This window comes from Diabrotica undecimpunctata, chromosome 2 (assembly GCF_040954645.1).
Source record: "Diabrotica undecimpunctata isolate CICGRU chromosome 2, icDiaUnde3, whole genome shotgun sequence".
In the NCBI taxonomy this organism is placed as follows: Eukaryota; Metazoa; Arthropoda; class Insecta; order Coleoptera; family Chrysomelidae; genus Diabrotica; species Diabrotica undecimpunctata.
The window spans coordinates 155,818,900-155,835,871 of record NC_092804.1 but is presented as its reverse complement, the minus strand read 5'-3'; the positions used below and the strand labels follow the sequence as shown (position 1 = coordinate 155,835,871).

The 16,972-nt window shown below is 33.5% G+C and overlaps 1 protein-coding gene across 1 annotated transcript in view; it reads left to right on the top strand.

Annotated features, from left to right (window-relative positions):
- Nucleotides 1-16,328, top strand: part of LOC140435103 (pancreatic lipase-related protein 3-like) — a 39,845-nt gene extending 23,517 nt beyond the window's left edge. The window contains exons 4-7 of the mRNA XM_072523810.1: nucleotides 8,042-8,290; nucleotides 11,211-11,438; nucleotides 14,947-15,115; nucleotides 16,118-16,328. Of these exons, the coding sequence (XP_072379911.1) occupies nucleotides 8,042-8,290; nucleotides 11,211-11,438; nucleotides 14,947-15,115; nucleotides 16,118-16,175 (704 nt within the window). The 3' untranslated portion in view covers nucleotides 16,176-16,328. The remainder of the gene's footprint in view (nucleotides 1-8,041; nucleotides 8,291-11,210; nucleotides 11,439-14,946; nucleotides 15,116-16,117) is intronic.
- The last annotated feature ends 644 nt before the right edge of the window (nucleotides 16,329-16,972 follow it).

Below are 16,972 nucleotides of genomic sequence, written 5' to 3'. Positions count from 1 at the left end.
GTGAAAGTCTTCGGATCTGAAAAAATCACAGTGTTTTTGGAAAATATTTAAATGATAATCATCACTCGAATAAAGGAGGGAGAGAAACAAAAATCGTTTTGTCACATTTAAATGAGGTTATGCGCTTCAAACATGGGAAAAATATCATAAAAATGGTTTTTTTTTTCGAATTTTGAGGATTTTCCGGAGCTAAAATGAAAAATCGAACGTCGCTTTTCAAAAGACCGGAAAAAATACACGAAAAATAATGATTTAGAAGTTTGCCAAAAATTACCTTTATAACCCAAAATTTTTTATAAAAAATTCAAATATTTCTGAGCTCAATTTTAATCTAAAAAATTTGAAAAAAATCATATAGTTCAGTCGTCAGAGAGTTGACCCCAAAAAATCATACGAATAAGATTATTTTTTTTTATTTTTACCCCCCTGCGAGGATGGTCTTAGGTTGAAGCCCGGAGGTAAAAGTAGTAAACTCTTTCGGATCTTTTTTGGGGTTCCAAAATTATTATTCTAGGCAAAATTCATCTTGTTCGTACGATTTTTAGAGGTTGAGTGGCATTTTCGTTTCTGATGACTGAAGTAATAGGGTTTTTACGCCTTAATATGTATGTTGGTGAATTTTTTCAGATTTTTTAAAACAAAGGATCGCTGATGAATTTTTTTTTTTTCAAAAAAAGCACATTTTTGCGATAGGGTATCCCAGGGTCCATACAGGGAGCTAAAAGTAGTTTTGCTAAACGGGTTTCTAAATATGTAGTTTTAAGTGCCCAACCCCAAATAAAAATCCAGCCGATTGCAGATTTTACCATCTTATCCCGCTATAGCCTTCATCTTACTTTACAGAAAATTGATAGTAAGACCTATTTTTGTGCTTTATTTCCTCGAGTAATTATTCGGATCTTTCACCGACGACTTCTATTTAAGTTTTGAAAGGTAAAATTTACATGAAAAGCAGTAAGATCTGAGTAGCCCGAAAAAGAAAGCAGTATGCGTTCTGGAGAAGCTTAGAGTAGACTTCCAACACTTTTTTAATCAATAAAAGGTTCGCATGAAGTGTCGTAGGAAAAGAAGATGGATGGTAATAATAATAAGTAAATATATGTAGGAAATCAACATATAAGTTTTTACAGCGTCACTCTACTTTATTTAATTGCCACACCTCGTACGGTCATATACTGTTAGTCTATTGTTTTATTTATTTATGAAATAACAATACACAAAGTCAACACGAAGGTTGAAAAGACAAAAAATGATCGGAAAGGTAAAAGTAATGCTAAAAATGAAAAAGTGCAGATAAAGATAAGCAATAATCATGACTGGTGTTGTGTATAAGTGCTGAGTTTTTACATGTCACTGTATCTAAAAATTTCGCCACTTCTTTCCTAATTAGTACGTTGTTTATTTATGTGTTAAAATCTTATGTCATTTAATTCAATTAAATAACATATTTTTAAAGACATCTGTTAATACATTGGCTACCAATAAAATTTCCGGATAGACCATAAAAGTGTCTGTGCAACTTACCTTGGCGCATACAAGTACATTTCAGTGAAAGCGTAATCGACATTGACCGCACATGACATCGGGCGTCTATTTTACGCGTGTAAATCACGGCGGTCACAATTTGTATTACATAAAAACCGGGAAATACTTTAAATCAGGTTTATTTCATTGTTTGTAGATTAATTTTATGGCTTTGCGGCGATTATTTTCTGTGTCAGTATATACTGATGTATAAAAAGTATGTTTTTGTACACCTGTGTCGATTTCAAACATGTTTAAAACCCTTAGTCTGCCGACGGTACTTTTAAGTACCACCAAATTCTGGCACCCTTATATCAGAAGCATTAAAATAGATCGAATTTGAGAATTTACTGTTAAACGTATGTTTTAATACATGTATATATATTCTTCTTCCACGTCTCTCTATTGTAGGCAGTTTGTATCCACTTCGGGCCTGCGCGTTTCTTCAAGTCATCTGGCCATCTCATTTGTGGCCTTCCTCTTTTTCGTTTGTAACTATATGGTCTTCAGTGTATAATCATCTTATTCCATCTGTCGTCTTTCTGTCTTATGGTATGTCCAGCGAACTTTCACTTAAGTTTTGCTATCTGCGTTAATACATCGGTCACTTTTGTTTTGTTGCGGATCCAAGTATTTCTTTTCTTGTCTGATAGCCTGATGTTCAGAATTTGCCTTTCCATGGCTCTTTGGGTCTTTGCTTTTTTTTCCATGTTTTCCATGTTTTCCTTTGTAAACGTCCAAGTTTGAGAACCGTTGGTGAGAACAGGAAGTATACATTGGTTGAAGACTCTTGTTTTTAAATATTGGGGGTATTTTCTATTTTTTAGTATTTAGGAAAGTTTTCCGAAGGATACTGTTGTGAATTTATTTAACTGCTATGTCTTTATTCAATTTATAATGTCTTTATAATTCTAATTTAATGTTCTTATCTTAATTTATTAAAAAGCACTATAATTTATATCAATTTATTTAACCACTTAATAATACATAATTTATTTTATACGAACGCTACAATGGATGTTGACCTCAATTGACCTGGTTTCGCCTCGAATGGACAGGCCTAATTCCGGAAGATTCGAACGGAACCAGTTTTTTTATTACTTGGAGTTTATGCCAGCTGGTCGAATTGTCTCGTACAATCTAAAACATATTAGTGAATAAACAAGATGTTTCCTCGGAGGTGCCCTTGGTAAAGTTTTAATCTTTAAGGACGAAACATTAATTTAAACATGTGAATTACTTCGGAATTGTTCAGTGTTGAATAGTGGTGCTCTTCAATTCAGAAGCAGAATCTACTAGTTCCGGTTTGTCAACATCCAATATTAAATTTTCTGTTGTTATGTTTGCTTCTTATTCTTCTACAGGATTTGGCAGATCAATAACATAAGATGGCGCAAAGTCGCTATCTTCAAATATATCAGCATTCGAAAGCCAAATACCGGTATATTTAAATCCACTCATTATATTTGCATGGTTTAAAGCTAGCAGTAATGATTCCTTAACTACACCAGGGATATCATATACTGTCATCGTCTTCCCAGGGTTATTGCATCCATGCTGTCTGTGATCTATTCACATAGTTTTTAAACGGACCATAGACCCCAACATCTAAGGGTTGCAGATGATGGGAGCAATGGGGAGGAAATTATAACTTGATAACATTATTTTCTTTTGCTTTCTTGAGAACATTAATATTCACATGTGAGTTATGATTATCGAGTAACAAAAAAACTGGCTCTTCCTTGGCATGTTTAATAAGCTTGATAGAATGGTCCATAAAAACAAGAAATTCTTTGTCTGTCAATATTCCAAATACGAGAAGCGCTAAATCCGTACTTGGTATATTTCGAAGAAAACACCAATGTTAGTTCTGCTGCTCAACTTGGCTTGACTTCCGGTGTTCTTAGAGACAAATGTGGATTTCTACGCATAAAATTTTGGAACCAATTTGGACCACGGACTTTTACGGCACATTGGTATACGCCAATTTTTGTATCTCCATGGAAAATAGTCCAAAATATATTTTTGGACAAGATCATCAAGAATAAATGATGTGAACAACGATTTTCATTTGCAGTAGAAGCGTGGATGAATTTATAAACCAGTCTCTCAAATGGAATGAAACAAATGTTTTGGTTTTGACAAGTGCTTCAAACGCATGCAAATATACATATATAGATAAAAAAGAAGAATATATTGAAGACAAAATACCGTTTTTATAGTATTAGGCTTAAAATATAAATACTACCCCTCGTACTATACACATATGTGGTTGCAACATATTAGATAAATATAACTACTTATTTATAAAACAACAAAATATTGTAACTTGCAAGGTTGAATAGGAAAACTGGATCAGTAACTATTAAGGTCAATGGGCGGATTACTAAAGTTTATGCAAATAACAGATTGGTAAAACGTAAGATAATTAACTAATTACGAAAAATGGAAATTATAATTAGATAAAAATTTGTCTAACTACCGAGCTTATTGTACAAAAATATGTTTTGATAGGCGTTCTCATGTTTTTATGTTTTTACCAATAAATATCTTTCTATTGTTATGTAATCTTGCATGTATGGAATAACCCTTCAAGGTTTTATAGTCTGGAAAACCTTTTTATTATCAAATTTCGCATCCGTAACGGCCCGGATTCTTTCTTCCTTCAATGTTACCTTGTCATACGTTAAATAGTATAAATACATTCGTCCTCTTATAAGGTGGCCCAAATATTTCCGCTCTTTTGATTTTATAAGTAGTTCATATAACTTATGGTTCTTTCCTTTCTGGCTTATCAATTCCATTTATGTCACTATGGAACTATCTTATCTTTACTATACGATGGTTGCATTACCATTTAAATATACAGGATGTCCCAAGATGTCAATTGGACCTATAATAATATTAATTTATGTATATGTTACAGTAAGAGTAGATAATCTGGTATAATAATTGTACACAATTACCGATAATTGTATGCAATTACCAGAGTTGACGGTAAATGTAGAAAATATTCTTTCTTCTTCTTATGGTGCCTATCCGTTACGGATGTTGGACACTAACATGGCTATTCTGACTTTGTTGACTGCTGCCCTGAAAAGTCCGGTAGTGGTTAAGTTAAACCATTTTCGCAGGTTATGCAGCAAAGATATTCTTCTTCGTCCTGGACCTCTTTTCCCATGCACTTTACCTTGAAGTATGGTCCGAAGTAGGCTGTATCGTTGTTCATTGCGTAGGACATTATATGGCCCAGGTATTCTAGTTTGTGACGTTTTATGGTTATGACTAGTTCGCGCTCTTTACCCATTCTATGTAGTACTTCTTCGTTGGTAACTCTGTCTATCCAAGAAATCCTCAACATGCGTCTATAGCACCACATCACAAATGCTTTGAGTCTCTTCATTGATGCTTCAGTTAAGGTCCATGACTCCACGCCATATAAAAGAACGGAGAATACGTGGCATTTTAGTAAACGAACTTTTATTTCCAATTTTATGTCGTGGCTGTTAAAGATTTTTTTCATTTTGACGAAAGCTGATCTTGCCTTCTCGATCCTTATCTTAATTTCCGTCGATTGGTCCCACTGTTTATTTAAGTTTGCACCCAGATAACAAAAGTTGGTGATTTGTGTTATAGGTTGTTGGTTAACTAGTAATTGACCAGGTGGTATCCTATTTTTGCTTATAACCATGTATTTGGTTTTTTTGATGTTAAAATCAAGCCCAAACCTGCTACTTACTTCTGCCACCCTGGAGACAAGTGTCTGCAGACCTTTAAGACTGTCTGCAAAAATGACAGTATCATCAGCGTATCTTATGTTGTTCAATCGTTCTCCGTTCTCCGAATAATAAAGGGAACAATATACATCCCTGTCGCACACCTCTTTTTATCTTTATGTCGTCTGTTAACTGATCCCCAACTCTAACAGCTGCAGTTTGTTCGTAATAGATATTGTTTATTATACGGCGATCTCTGCTGTCTAGATTCGAATTGAATTTAATTGAATATTCTTTAAAAACCCTTTATTTCCTACTTTTACCTGTAATTGTATACATGTCCCAGAGAATCTTGGTAAAAGTAAGAAATTCAAATTATAACGATTGACACGCAAGCGCAATGCCTTTGTGTTTCTATCCTGATTTGCCATGTACTTCGTGTTTTTTCATTAACAATAATGTTACCTACCTATATTTGAAGTGTTTTCTTTACCGACATAACATTTTGTGTTAACCTACCTACATACAGAACTATACATTACATTATCCTATGGAAGAGCGTTTTAATAAAAAAGTACTTGAAGAGATGGATAGGAAAAAGTACAATACGGTTTTACTTAAAAAAGAGAAGTACCAAAGTTTAATAAACAATGTACATGTAAGTAAATCTAAAACTAGTGGTAAAATACCGGATGACTACAAGTGGTTGAAAATGATGTCATGAAGGTTGAGTAAACTGAAAAACTAAATTTTCCCTTAAATAAAGATGAACAGAATATTTTATTTTATGTTCAATTTAAAGATCTCCTTAATTGATTGGCGGAGCACATAAATCTATTGGGCATGGAGGTAGAACAAGAATGTTAAAGAATTACAACAAAAGTACAAGAACATATCTGTAGAAATCATAACGATCTATTTGGATCTGTGTAAATCCTTCCAGAAAAATCTAAAGTTTTGCAAGGAAAGATAGATGGCAGAAGAAGCATCGGAAGAAGACGAATTTCATGGCTCAAGAACCTGAGAGAATGGTTTGGATGCAGCTCAAAACAACTTTTTAGAGCTACTGCCTCAAAAATTAAAATAGCTATGATGATTGCCAACCTCCGTAGCGGAGATGGTACCTGAAGAAGAAGAAGTGAAATCTATACTGCCAAAAGAAATAAATAGTAGATGTCAAATAGATTTAATAGATATGGAAGCCCAAGCAGATAATGAATTCAAATTTATTTTTATCTACCAAGATCACTTAACTTAACTACAGCAGTTGAAAACCAAACGTGCAGAAGTTGCATTAGTTTTTCTTGACATACTTTGTTCTTTGGATCTCTTAGAATTCTTCAAGACAAGAATTCTCCAACAAAATTATAGAAGAACTGTGCTCGATGTGGAAAGATTTGCAGATAGTACACCGTAGGCCAAGACACAGTCAGTCACAAGGATCTGATGAACGTGCAAATCAAGGCATCGAAAATATGCTGAGTTCCTGGTTGGAAAGCAACCAAACAAACAAGTTGTCAGGGTCTTTGATTTATATAATTCGCCAAGAACCGAGCTTACCATTCTGGAATTAAGTGCTGTCCGTATGCAGCTATGTTTGGGGTTCCTGCCAAAATTGGTTCAAAAACTTCATCACTGCCAGAAGATGCTCTAGAAAATATTTCAACTAAAGAAGATTTGGAAGCGTTGGATTCGTATGTTATGTCCTGTTTTAAACAAAATGTAGCAATAAAAATTATATTTGAGTAATGATACATTAAAAAAAAATACAATTAAAAATGTTGCGTTTACGCAACGTTGGGCACTAATGGGTTAATGCCACATTTTCAAATAGATGGATTGGAACTAAAGGGCAAGTCATATGGCCTCCAACATGGTCTGTGCTGTCACGCTCAGATTTTTTTGTATGGGGTTTCTATTTAAAAGGAATCGTTTATAATGAAGAACCTACATATGTAGACGAATTAAAAACTAAAATTAGACAAGTATTATGTACCCTGATCACGCCGTAGATGAGTAGAAGCAGAAGCAGAAGTAGGTCATTTTGAACACCTCCTATAAAATTATTTCACATTTTGAATATTACTGATTATTGTTGAAAATAATCAATAAATTAAAAACTTAGCGTATTTATTTAAATTAATATCGTCATTGTAGCACACCATTGAATTTGAAATGAAAAGCCCTTTCATCTGATCTAAAATTCATTCCCTGGGCCATTCAATTTTTTCATTGTAATGACGTCATAACGCCCGTGATGACGTCACAGATCTCCTCTATACATCAATTGATAGTATTATAGGTCCAATTGACATTTCCCAATTTTCAAATAAATATATTTATTACTTCCTGAATTATATGCTGTTAAAAACATCTTGGAATACCCTGTATACAGGGTATTCCAAGATGTTTACACGTATAGAAAATTCCAAAGCAGGCTTTTCAAAAACGACTCCGCTATAATTTTATAGGGTTCTATTTTTTAAATGTTATAAAACTTTAGATAACATTTTTTTACCTTTTTTGCTAATTTTCCTAGTGTATAACCTTGTTGATTTTTAAGAGTCGATTGTTGATTTTCAAAACCATTTATTGAAATTCAATAGAATTTATACATAGAGCTCTGTATGGGACGCTTAGTTTTGTTCATCGAAGAAAAATTATTTACATATTTATTTTTTGGAATGTGCTATTTAGAAAATGAATTCCGTTTCATAACTTATATTACGTTTTACATTTTGTTTTAGTACGAACAACAAAATATTTTAAAATCAACTTTTATCTTTTTCTGGTATTTTCAGCTTTCTTACAAAGAAAAGATTACAATGTTCTTTTTGTAAACGCACCAAGACTAGAGGCTGGTCCATGGTATCTTACAGCAGCACAAAATACAATGGTTGTAGGACAGTATGCAGCCCAATTTATAGATTATTTAGTAAGCAGGGGATTATATTTGCCTAGCTTGCACCTAACTGGTTTAAGTTTGGGTGCCCAAATGGCTGGCGTCTGTGGACAAAGTGTTCAAAGTGGAAGAATACAAAGAATTACAGGTAATTTCTGACAGCTATTTTTAAAATTTATTATCTAAAAGCGGTATTGAATAATATTTAAAAAATAACAAGTTCGGAGATAGATATTCCCCTCGGATTTCGATCGTCCTATGACCAGTGCTCTTCTGCTATATTTGAGAAAAATCTTCTTCTTATGGTGCCTATCCGTTACGGCTACATTAACATGGCTATTCTGACTTTGTTGACTGCTGCCCTGAAAAGTCCGGTAGTGGTTAAGTTAAACCATTTTCGCAGGTTATGCAGCCAGGATATTCTTCTTCGTCCTGGACCTCTTTTCCCATGCACTTTACCTTGAAGTATGGTCCGAAGTAGGCTGTATCGTTGTTCATTGCGCATTATATGGCCCAGGTATTCTAGTTTGCGACGTTTTATGGTTATGACTAGTTCGCGTTCTTTACCCATTCTATGTAGTACTTCTTCGTTGGTAACTCTGTCTATCCAAGAAATCCTCAACATGCGTCTATAGCACCACATCTCAAATGCTTCGAGTCTCTTCAGTGATGCTTCAGTTAAGTTCCATGACTCCACGCCATATAAAAGAACGGAGAATACGTAGCATTTTAGTAAACGAACTTTTATTTCCAATTTTATATCGTGGCTGTTAAAGATTTTTTTCATTTTGACGAAAGCTGATCTTGCCTTCTCGATCCTTATCTTAATTTCCGTCGATTGGTCCCACTGTTCATTTAAGTTTGCACCCAGATAACAAAAGTTGGTGATTTGTGTTATAGGTTGTTGGTTAACTAGTAATTGACCAGGTGGTATCCTATTTTTGCTTATAACCATGTATTTGGTTTTTTTGATGTTAAAATCAAGCCCAAACCTGCTACTTACTTCTGCCACCCTGGAGACAAGTGTCTGCAGACCTTTAAGACTGTCTGCAAAAATGACAGTATCATCAGCGTATCTTATGTTGTTCAATCGTTCTCCGTTTATAAGTATTCTCTCGTCTATGTCCGTTAGCGCTAGGTTCATAATGTGCTCTGAATAGGTATTGAACAATAATGGGAACAATATACATCCCTGTCGCACACCTCTTTTTATCTTTATGTCGTCTGTTAACTGATCCCCAACTCTAACAGCTGCAGTTTGTTCGTAATAGATATTGTTTATTATACGGCGATCTCTGCTGTCTAGACCAATTGAATTTAATATTTTCATCAGTTCATCATGTTTTATTCTATCTAACGCTTTCTGGTAATCAACAAAACAGACATATATATCACAATTCACGTCTCTACATCTTTGAAAGAGAACTTGTATTGCGAAAAGTGCCTCTCGAGTACCCAATGCATCCCTGAAGCGGAATTGTGTGTTTGTCATGTGTTCTTCACACTTTTTATATATTTTTTAAGAAAAGTAGATATTTTTAAATCATCTGCCCCAATATTTTGTGGCCTTTATTTAGCTGTCTGTTACTTGATTACCCAGCGTCTACAATACATTATTTGTTAGAAGATTATTGTCTTCTTGTCTGATGCGATGGCCTACAAGTATTTACTTTATATATTTATACTTATTGACTTTTATTTTCGTATAATTTCGCATCCAATCATTAATTTTTCTGTCTTTCAGGTTTTTTTTATTTTTTTTTCTGGGATCTTATTAGTTTTCCCCTAAAATTAAAGTTTTCTATGAAACTGGGTTGTAGAACAATCTGCCTTTTAGCTTGCATGCCGATTATGTGAGGAGATTTTATTTGAACGATTTGTAGTCCACGTTAAAAACTCGATCGGCCGTAAATTTATGCTTCTCTAATATTGACTCTCCATTAAAGAAAATATTTAACTGACTTCACTTCAAGATAAGTTTGCAAGATGGGCCTCCTTCCTAACCTCTTTTTAACTACTTCCTCTGCAGAATATTCGGTTCGATGGACAAAACGTTGCAGCGTTACGTTTGGCGCATTAAAACGTTTGACAGCCTTTTAAGTCAATTGTTTTCTTCTTCTTCTTCTCCAAAGTTTTCCGATGAGACGTTCTTGGTAAAGATTTTCTTTTTAGCGTTGACAATTCTCTCCGCGGCATAATAACGAGCCTACGACAATTAACACTTGTTTGAAATCATAGATAGGTACAATCCTTGTAAATAATATGAAACCCGGTATTTAATGGGGTACCCGGTTCCATAATACCGGCAATAGAAGGGGTCTATATTAACAACAATGCATGGTTTAAGAAAAAATGAGGTTATATTTTTAAACTTGTTTATATAGATATTTTATTGACAAAATAATAAAAACAAAACCTATGTTAAACTACTGAAGTACTCATAACTAACTTACCACTAGATGGGACCACTATATGAGACAAAAAACTTTGTAAATATAACTTCTTGAAGATCGTGAATGACAACTTGGTGAATGCGGTGAAACTAGGTTCCATATTATCACCTTCTGCTCTAATCTTTTTTGAAAACGATTTCCAGAGTAAAAATCGAAACGTCAAATCTTAATTACAAAATTTTATATTCATTACAATCAATTCTGGTTTAACCCCATTTAAACATATTATTTTACTTATACATGATACACGAAAAGAATTTTTGAATTTATCCATTTATGTTGTATCTATGTAAAATACTCCAATATCAAATTCCAGTGATTTTCTCAAAAAAAATGTACCAAATGAATAATAATCGACGATATTATACCAAACAATTAGTTGTTCTATTTAATCAGTTCAATAAATTCTACTATAATTGATATTAAAGAAAGTTTAAGAGTTTTTTTATGTAATTTATAGATATTTCGAAGCGACTGATACTTATTCGTATTTATTACTTCAACATAATTTTGCAATAAGTTGTTATTTTAGACAAAACTTATATAACCATATTGAATTTTTTTACATAAGATTCTTAAAAATTGTAGATTATTTTAAATTAATTTTAATTGTAGGAATGGATCCTGCTGGGCCTTTATTTACAAAATGGCCAAAGAATTTAAAATTAGACGCAGGAGATGCAGAATTTGTGGACGTTATACATACAGACGCTGGAATCTTCGGTTACCCTACTTCTATAGGACATGTAGATTTTTGGCCAAATCAAGGCATTTCTCCTCAACCTGGATGTACACTGCCAGAAATTAAGAGGAGAAATCCGGATTCATTTATTATTGAGCCATGTAAGTAAAGTCGTATTTCACTCGTTGTTTAATAGAGCTTTGATTTGTGTGGCGTTACTAAAATCGAGTGAAATTCAAGAAGAATTGATTTATAGCAATCACAGAAAGATGGACAACTATGATAAGGGCAATTAAGAATTGCCTAACATTGCTTAAGTGGACAAATAAAAATTACAACAGAGTAGAAATTAACAAAACAAAATTTTGAATATCTTTTTTAAACCTCACTTGCCTATATTCCAATATTTTCTAAAATTACGATTGTTGGATGATTTAGATCTCTTAGATTGATCTGTATGTTAATAAGGTATGCTGATGACACTGTGATTCTAGCAAGTAGCATGGAGGAACTGAGTTGCCTAATGAGTAAGATACAAAAAACAAGTGCACAATACGGACTCAGACTAAATATCACAAAAACCAAATGGATGTTAGTAAGCAAAACCCAACAACCACCATAGGAACTGATATTAGACAATGAAAGAATTGAACACGTGGATTCGTACATCTACTTGGGAACACCAGTTAACTCAAATTGTGATCAAGCGAAGGAAATACGTATAAGAGTAGAAAAGGCAAGAGCATCGTTCACTACCATGAAGCAAATTTTCACCTCTAAAAGCCTCACCCTACCTCTCAAAATTCGACTTCTGAAATGTTATGTATTCCCGGTTTTGTTATATGGAATGGAGGCGTGGACAATGACCGCAACATTGATGAAAAAAGTAGAGGCCTTCGAAATGTGGGCTTACCGACGTATATTACGTATATCCTGGACTGAGCACGTGACCAACGAAGAGATACTACGCCGGATAGGTAAAGAGATAGAGGTAGGAATAAGTATAAAGAAAAAAAAGTTGGAATACTTGGGTCACGTTATGAGACATAATAAATATAGAGTACTACAGCTGATCGTTCAAGGGAAAATAGACAGCAGAAGGGGTCCAGGGAGGAGAAGACACTCGTGGCTCCAAAACTTGCGGCAATGGTTCGGATTGTCATCTGCTAAACTATTCCGATCTGCCGTAAACAAAGTCAGAATAGCCATGGTACAATGAATACACAATGGTGTATTCATTGTACCATGCAGAATAGCCATGTTGATTGCCAACGTTCGGAACGGACAAGGCACATGAAGAAGATTGATCTCTTTAGTTAATTCAAACAACTAATGTGAATGTTACAGAGGAAGTAACAGAATCAAAAGAAAATGGTTGAAAATTTTAGCTCATGGCTCAAGTAATCGACGCCCGTTTTTTTAGAGCGCAGTAAGGCTCGAGTGACCAAAAAGTACAAATTAAAAAACAAAAAAAACCAAAAATTTATGTAGAAAATATAAGAAATATATAAGATATGAAATATATAAAAGTGGGTACTAAAGGTAAAGAAATGGAGGAGAAAATAGGACACTTTTTTATTTATTTTATTTATTAAACAATACATATTCCGTTTTCTAGGTCGGAAAAAAATCACCAACTCGCTTTACAAGCGTGGATATTTAATGTTAAAACCCTTTCTCAATGAATTTCTAGAAAACAAAAGGATTAACGACCTATGTGGGAAGAGATTAACGACTCACAAACCCATACCGGCAAACTCTTTTGTCTCAAGTATTCTAGGAGGAGCCAATATTCCATCAAATTAAACATTAGAGCCTGCAATAGACAATGTATAAATTTATAGTGGGCAGGGCCGCACTGGTTCAAAAAAGACGCCAACCTTAACTCTAATTAACTCTCCTAAGCTTTTTAAATTAAGACATGTAAGGTAAATCAAAAATATTTGTGATTTTTTTTAAGTTTACTTTTAATTTAAATCCATAAACTTTAATATCATCTAAGCCGAGTAGTTTCTCAATGTCCCTTATACTCTGTTATACTCACTAGATACTCCAATAAATTTTTAAAAAGTAAGTAATTTAACAACTGCAAAATCATGGTGATTGGTGGTCAATAATGAAACTTACTTTCTGATTTTTTTTAGATTTTTTAGTATGCTCCAACACGGCCGGTGCGCCTTTTGCCTTCGATAGCATTTATCCATAAAAAAATTTAATGTTGTTTTTTTAAACTTCACCCAAAGCTGATGTAGCTTTAATTAATATAGTTAATTGTTCTTTCATTGCTGCTCCACAATATTTCAGTAATTCGTTTTGTATCCCGTCTTTACTTGCTATTTTTCTGGTCTTCATCTTTTCAAGTATTTTACGAATTCCCTGTACATTTTAAGTTCTTCATTTGCGGTAATTTCTGGTATTTCCGCTTCTAGCGTCGTTTGTTATTCATCTGCATAGAGCTTTTTTAGGTAGTCAATTCATGTATCCTTTTCTATGTGTTTTGGTTCTATTAATTCCTTTACCTCCATTCTTTGACCTCTTATAAAGCGCCATAGTTCCTTTTGCAGACCATAGAAATATAAAAGATCTGTTAAAATCTGTTAAAGACCTAACAGTATTAAATCGATTGTCTACAAATAGCGGTCATAGTCTGATCTAGTCAAAGATAAGAATCAAAACACAATTTGAAACGAAAAAGAAAATTGAAATTAATTAGAGGTTAGATATATGAAAACTAACAAGAATAAGGAGTTACTAAAGGAAAATAGGAGAATTGATGTCAGATACAGATGACTTAAAAATTATACAGTTACATAATTAAGAAATAAATGATACATGTAATCAATCTATCATATAGCAAAACATGAGACAAGAAAAATACGTATACAGTATACTCCCTCTATAACGAACACGGTTATTACGAGGTTTCGCTTATAACGAGATACATTAGATGTCCCGTGAAATTTCTATTGAACTATAACCGTCTATAGCGAGGCAAATTTGGTTATAACGAGAGAAAATAAGATCCAAAAACGTGTTTTTTACGTTTTTGGTCGGGTCGTGGCTATAAATAAATACCTTTTCAAACAGCCCCTCAATAAACTTAACTGCAGCCCGCAATAAACTTCTTTACAATGAATAAATACAACTGTTTCACATCTTTAGAAAATATATGATAGAATGATACTGGACCATTTAAAGCAGTTAAAAATGACAGAGTTCTTAAAATTGCAGAAGCAATAGTTTATGATATCCTTGAGAATACGCTTTATACATTATGTAGTTGGAAAAAAATATAAGTACAGATTTTTTGTTTTAACGTATATCATTGATAATAAAAGTAAACAACTCTTTTATGTTTTAATATATTTCATTGACAATAAAAGTATATAACTTTTTTTCAAAAACGCCATTCAAACAATATTTATTAGCATCTTATATTGCTCCGAATGGCTTCACTATAGGAAGTTAATGGTTTATAAAACCACAGATTCATATGTATGCACAGTATTATTATTGTCTGATATAACGAGATCGGCTTATAACGAGGTAATTAGTCTGTCATTTCAGTTCTCGTTATAGAGGGAGTCTACTGTATAATCTTATATCAGATAACAAAAGCATGCAAATTAAATATAGTCATAATTAAAAATAGAAAACATATTTTCACAGTATTTTGCAGTCATTGGAGATCATATCAATTTTTTGCTGAATCAGTCGTAAATCCGCAAGCTTTTGCCGATGCAGTTTCGTATACTTCATGGAAAGATTACACTGCAGGAAGATGCAGGAATTTTGAAAATGGACCTCCAACAAGAATGGGTCTTTACGTAGATTTTGAGTAAGTATAATTTATTGTTTACCTATTTATAAAAACATATGGTAATATCAGAAAATTGAAAAAATGAAAAGTAGCTTTGTTAATAGAAAAGTTGTAACAAAATAATGTTGTCATTTGTTACTGAAACCTAGTATTTCCTCTTCGGGCACTCTATAACGGCCTATATAAGTCTTGATATTGTGGTAATTCAATTTTGAAGTTGATCCAGTTCGTGCCATACTGTCGGAAGAGCCGCACTAAGCTCAGGCAAGTTGTTTAGGCGGGGTAGCCTAACTTGAGTCCGTCTTCCCACTGTGTCCCATACATGTTCAATTAGGTTGAGGTCGGGGCAGGAATCTGGCCAATTCATACGGACAATCCCAACGTCTTCTAAGTTGTCATTGATCATTCTATCACGGTAGGACCACGCGCGTTATCGTCCATAAAAATAAAACTAGGTAATTCCAATTTTCGTGTTCCCTTGTAAAATTAAGTCGAACTCTTCGGTGTTTCACGTAGACATAAGATAATGGATCATAAATTCGCTTCATGAAGTCGTTGACGAACTGTTCACCTACTTATATCCACATTTCGGATTTCGTTTAGGCGATTTTCCAGCTTACTTGAAGTTAGATGTCTATTTCTTAAACACGAAGAAATAAAAACTTTTCTACGGTCTGATCCTGACATTCTAATGGTCAAATGGTAAAAATTCTTAATCAAAACGTTTTAATACCAAATTCGTTTGGTTGTTAAAATCGGTACGATAAGAAATTAATTTGCCACTTTTGACCAAAACATAAATTCATATTGTTTATAAGAACTGCGATAAAAATTTAAAAATATTGTATAGAAATTAACAATTGTACTTATATGAGTATTTCTCCAAATTTATATGCCATTTAAGAAGTCCTAAGTTTTAAAATTCGCAATAAATGTGTATGTCTTAAATGAGAGTATTATTAAACTTTTAAATATTTTCGAGTTTTATAATTTTATTTTAATTCTACACAATTGTTTTAGGGCAAGAGGAAACTACTACTTACGCACAAATCCGGAATCTCCGTTTTCTCAAACATGAAAAAGAGTCGCTAAAACAGAAATCTTTTCTAGTCGTAAATAGTTACCTTAAAGAATTAGCAGACTGAAAACTGAAAAAATTGTTTTGTTAGATTGTTTGTATAAAAAACTATTTATTTGGCGGTCAAAACAGTGTCCGAAATAATTAAATGAAAAGAAGTTTATAAATAAATATGTAGTTGTTAATTTATAGCGTTTTATCTTTAATATACCCAAATGAAATCAAGGAAGGAGGCTATTCAAAATAGAGTTAAAAGACATAGAGAAAAAGTAAAAACAAGAGAGAAAATTAAAAAGCTAGAAGCTGCACTAGAAAAATCAGCGGCGGCTCGTGGCCTAAAAAAGTGGTGAAGATGAGGAAAGCTTGCCGGAGCCAAAAGGAGTTTTGGTACCTACTTCGCGCCCAAATCTCATTAAAAATTCGTTAAAAAAAAATGTATAGAGTTTAGGGCCCTAATAACTTGAAAACAGTTTTTTAGGGCACTTATACTAGATACGACTCGTTCTGCTTGCCTGGGGTATTTTAGTTCTGAACCTTGACATTTCATTGAGGGTTTTTTGGCGATTAAAACACCATGCCTGCTAAAACGGGTTGGTGAGTTTCGATTCAGTGGCCCACTCTGAGTCAGATGCTGATTGCAGCCGACCACTCTGAATCAGACGCAGATGTTTAAAATACTGGTTGGTCGACCATGTAAAAGAACATCCCTTTTATCTTCATTTTTCCAATGCCTAAATGCAGTCTCTAATATATTACACACCAAGTCATTAATTTAGCCACCATTTAATATAGTCTTC